The sequence below is a fragment of the Mustela lutreola genome, chromosome 2 (genome assembly GCF_030435805.1).
Source record: "Mustela lutreola isolate mMusLut2 chromosome 2, mMusLut2.pri, whole genome shotgun sequence".
NCBI lineage: Eukaryota > Metazoa > Chordata > Mammalia > Carnivora > Mustelidae > Mustela > Mustela lutreola.
Window position 1 is genome coordinate 6416348 of NC_081291.1, and position 4894 is coordinate 6421241.

General features: G+C 41.4%; 1 protein-coding gene across 1 annotated transcript; it reads right to left on the reverse strand.

The window, feature by feature from the left end:
* Nucleotides 1-2720: 2720 nt before the first annotated feature.
* On the reverse strand, nt 2721-3662 carry LOC131823464 (olfactory receptor 1M1). The gene has a single exon (XM_059159864.1). It carries the CDS (start codon nt 3660-3662, stop codon nt 2721-2723), a length of 942 nt encoding a protein of 313 aa, XP_059015847.1.
* Between the last annotated feature and the right edge of the window lie 1232 nt (nt 3663-4894).

Below are 4894 nucleotides of genomic sequence, written 5' to 3' on the forward strand. Positions count from 1 at the left end.
TGTTCTTGCAAATCTAAATTGTTTACACTAATCTACATATATTTAAAAAAAAAAAAAGACAAATCCTTAATACTTAAATACCAACTTGTTCCTGACTTTGCATGTCCAATTCCCTTCCTCGGACACTCTGTTCCCACTTCCTTCATAGGAATACTTTCTTCTTGGCCTGATAGAGGTCTCATCTCAGAAGTCACCATACCAGAGACAAAGTGTTCTCAGGAATGCCCATATTAATATCTCCCCATATAAATACCTCCCCTCATCTGTCTCTGTCACATAGTCTCCATTAAACCTTTGAAGTTCTTCTCACCACTGGTAGTTATCTGACACAGTGATTTCTTCTTAGTTTATTGTTTTCCCTGCTGAAATGGGAATGGTTGCTTTATTATCTAGTGTTTAATTTTATTTTTGAAAAAAAAGTAGTATCAGTAAAATTAACTTTTTTCCCCCTATTTTATAGTCCTTGGAATTTTATCCCATGTATAGATTTGTGGGACCTGGGGAGAAAGAGCACTTAAATTTTTTAGTACCAGGGTGCCTGGGTGGCTCAGTGGGTTAAGCCTCTGCCTTTGGCTTAGGTCATGATCTCAGGGTCCTGGGATTGGGTCCCACATCAGGCTCTCTGCTCAGCAGGGAGGCTGCTTCCTCCTCTCTCTCTGCCTGCCTCTCTACCTACTTGTGATCTCTGTCTCTCTGTCGAATAAATAATTAAAATCTTTAAAAAGCAACTTTAAAATTTTTAGTACCTTCAAAGTCATTGCTCTGATATCAGGATACAGAACAATTTCACTCCCCAAAAAACCCCTTGGTACTAAACCTTGTAGTCAAAGGAAAGGGCTTTCTCTCTCTCTCTCTCTCTTGCTCACAGCTCTATTGCCAATGCTTAGAATATTAGCTAGCATAAAGGACACTTGGTAAATATTTGTTGAATTAATTAATTAAACATGTATCAATGCCAGCAAATGTTGGATGTTGATATTGTTAGGGTAACCAGGACAAATCTCTCCTGGAGGTGAGGCCTTAACTTTTTTTTTTTTTTAAACACAAAACAAGACAGAGATAGTTTGGCTGACAGAATCTTAAGAGATTTTTATTGGTGCCAGGTATCCCCTATCGGATCCCCTCTCCCAACCATTACTGCAACTACTCGTGGGCATATGGGCAAGACGACATACTAGGAGAAAAAGCTATGTTTCAACTATCAGCTGACTTTTGGTGGTTCCCTGACCCCGTGATGGGTTCCCTGGAGCAAACTCCACTATCCTTAATTTCTGGGTGTTCTTCACCAGAGTATCCCTAGAAAGCATCTTCATTCAGCAGGGTCAGGTCTGGAGGTTTGTTCAATGGAGAAAGTCTCAATGAATTCTCTTGGAAGGAAAATAACGTAAGCAAGCTAGAGGTACAAATTATTTAAAGCCATTCTGCTTAAGATGCTGTCAGCTTCTTAGCACCATTTGAAAAATTCTGGCCCCCTTCAGTGCTCATTCACCCAGAAATAGAGCCCCACTTCACTGCTCATTCCATTTGGATTGCAAATCTCCATGTAAAGATTAGAATTACTTCACAATACACATAAGTGAGGTGCACTGCTTTCACAGGGGCTAAAGAATGAGGAAATGAGACAGTGTAAAAGAACACCGTGAGGAGGCACAAGGAAAACCTGCAACAAATAACTCCCATTTCTGTTGTAAGCTGTGTTACGACTCATTTGCATTCCACAGGGGTATATGGTGACCGAGATATGCCTCAGTTTCTTTCTGGCTTAGACATTCATGATTCAGTTGATTGGTATTTTCCTCTTTGGCTACAAAGACCTATACCATCAAGTGGCTCCTTGTTTTCTTAGTGCATGGTCTCAATCTCTTTCTTCCCTGTGCCTTGTACAAATGTCATCCAGCCCATGCCATCCTGCTCCCCCTGAAGACAGAATAGAAGTGAGGGTACAGGGGACATGACTCACCTATGTGCTCCCTGACTCTGGTCTCTAGAAGTCAATGAACTGCCTGGTTCTCAGGAAAAAGCCAAACTCTTGAGTTGGTCCCAAAGTCCTTCAAGACCTGGCATTCCCCAAGTTATTCACCATAACCGGATTTTTCACTTCACAAATGCATCCTTCTCTCTCTTCCTCTTGTTATCTGACCTTTGCACATACTGTATTTTTTTTTCTTTTTCTGATCCTCTTTCTCCTCATATTTGCCTGAGAAAACATCGTCTTATCCTTGGAGGTTTAGGATCATCTCTCCCAGAAAACCTTCCTGGAATCCCCCTTCCAGATTCTGTAGGGGGTTCTACTCTATCCTATCCTTGCCCTCATGTGCATAGTTCATTCTATTAAAACTAGTGTCCAGTATCTTTTCCCACATTCAACTATAAACTCTGCACAGTAGGGACCTTGTGTCTCCTGCTCACCATTCCATGGCCAGCACTCACAGCAAGCCCAGAACACGAACGCCATAAATATTTTGTTCAGAGCTAACTGGGTTTTGAACCAGGATAAATCCAATCTGGCAGAAACTAGACTGATCTTTCTGGGAAGACAGCAAAGGACCCTTACTGGTCCAAGTAATTGAGAAAATAGTTACAAGGCCAGATTTCCTTTTAAACATCTTCAACTCAAAATCCAACATGGCTACTCTCCCAAACCATGCCATTCCATTTGTTAGCCCAAGATCCTAGATGTCGAGATCCTACTTCCTGGAAGTGTCCAAGTGTCCTTGTGGTCAGGAAGATGAAGTAATTTTTCTGTTGACAAGCTTCCTCAGGCCTCCTTTTAGATCCCGGTTCCTCAGGCTGTAGATAAAGGGGTTCAACATGGGGGTGACCGCAGTGTACATCACAGCAGAGGCTTTCTCCTTCACAGCTGTGCGCACAGAGGAAGGACACAAATAGACCCCAATGGTGGTCCCATAGAAGAGAGCAACCACAGACAGATGGGAGCTGCAGGTGGAAAAGGCTTTCTTCCTGCCCCCTGCAGAGGGGACCTTCATGATGGCCATAATGATGTGAACATAGGAGGCCAGGATGCAGATGAAAGGTGTGGCTATCACCATCCCAGCCACGATGAGTACAAAGATCTTGTTCACAGAGGTGTCAGTGCAAGAAAGCCTGAGAAGGGGAGTGAGGTCACAGAAGAAGTGGGGCAACTCATTGCTCCCACAGAAAACCAGACGGGCCATCAGGAGGATATGGATGAGGGAGATGACGCAGGAAAACATCCACGGGCCACCAACCAGCAGGCCACAGAGGCGTGGGCTCATGATGGTGGTGTAGTGTAAGGGGTGACATATAGCCACAAACCTGTCATAAGCCATCACAGCAATTAAAACACTGTCCATAATGCCAAAGAAATGGAAAAAGTACATCTGGGTCAGGCAGCAGGGATAGGAGATTGACTTGCTACTGATTTGGATGTTCACCAACATCTTGGGGACTGTGTCAGTGGCCAGACAGAAATCAACCAAGGAGAGATTGGCCAGGAGGAAGTACATGGGAGTATGGAGGTGGGAGTCTGAGCTGATGGCCAGGATGATGAGCAGGTTTCCCACTACGGTGACCATATACATGCACAGAAACAGAGCAAAGAGGAGGGTCTCCTGCTCTGGACTTTCTGAAAGTCCCAGGAGGATGAATTCAGATGCACTGGTTTGGTTCCTTGGTTCCATGGGTAATATTCCTCTGGAAGTATTGAAAAGATGATATTCCAGGAAAACTACAGAGATGGTTCTGGAAGATCAGATGAGATTATAACCCATTTCCCATCTGGACTAAGAATAACATCTGTTTATATACAGGTTCCATATTGAACTATTGATGAAGTGTTTACAGCAACTCATATGTCAAGGTTTAGTCGTAGGACCCTCCCATGAAGATTCCCATTTCAGAAAACTGTTGAGAGAGTTCACTATGCATGAAAACTTACTGAAAAAAACTAAGGGATTTACTTCAGGATAAAACAAATTGAATTAAAAATAAGCAGTATCATGAGAGACTATGGACTCTGAAAAACAATCTGAGGGTTTTGAAGGGGTGGGGGGTGGGGGGCCAGGGTACCGGGTGGTGGGTATTATAGAGGGCATGGATTGCAAGGAGCACTGGGTGTGGTACAAAAATAATGAATACTGTCATGCTGAAAATAAAAAATACATTAAAAAAAAAGCAATATCCAGGAAGCAATGAAGAGCCAAGTAACTTTTTTATATGTAGAAAAAAAATTAAAAAAAAAAAACCACTGAGTTTTAAACTAATAATAATAGTACCACATAAACAAGATGGAGTAAGATACTAGGGAAAAATTATATGTACTACAAAAGAGGAATTAGAATAAGTGTTGAAAGGTTCTTGCCTTGAGTTGCAGGAGAACAAGAATGTTGGGTATTTTGGACTTTCCACATGACTTAAGTTTAAATGTAACCACTAAAATAATGGATACAGTATTTATAACGTATAAATTGCAATAGGGGAGTAAAAGAACTCAAGAGATTTTGGTCAAACCATTTTAAGTCAGGAAAGGAACTATAAAGAAGCAAAGAAAAATCACAAAATATATGGGTAATTATAACAAATGTTTAAATGGCTTTAATCTTTAAAAACAGAGAGTCGCAGATTGGACAAAGGAGCAAAATTCTATTATCTCATGTAACCTATAATGATGTAGAAAGTTTGACCATCAGGAAACAATGTGGGTATATCAAGAAATACTAACCAAGATGAAGACGAACAGCTTATTCAGGACATGTGCAGCTGAAGCAAGTGGGGGACAGACAGCATGTTGATATCAGATGAGGCATACTTAAGGCAAAGGCATCCAAAAGGATGAGGAAAGTCAATATATCATAATAAAAGGAAAACTGACCCCAAAAAAAGCAGCTAATAACTGATATATTATATATTATAT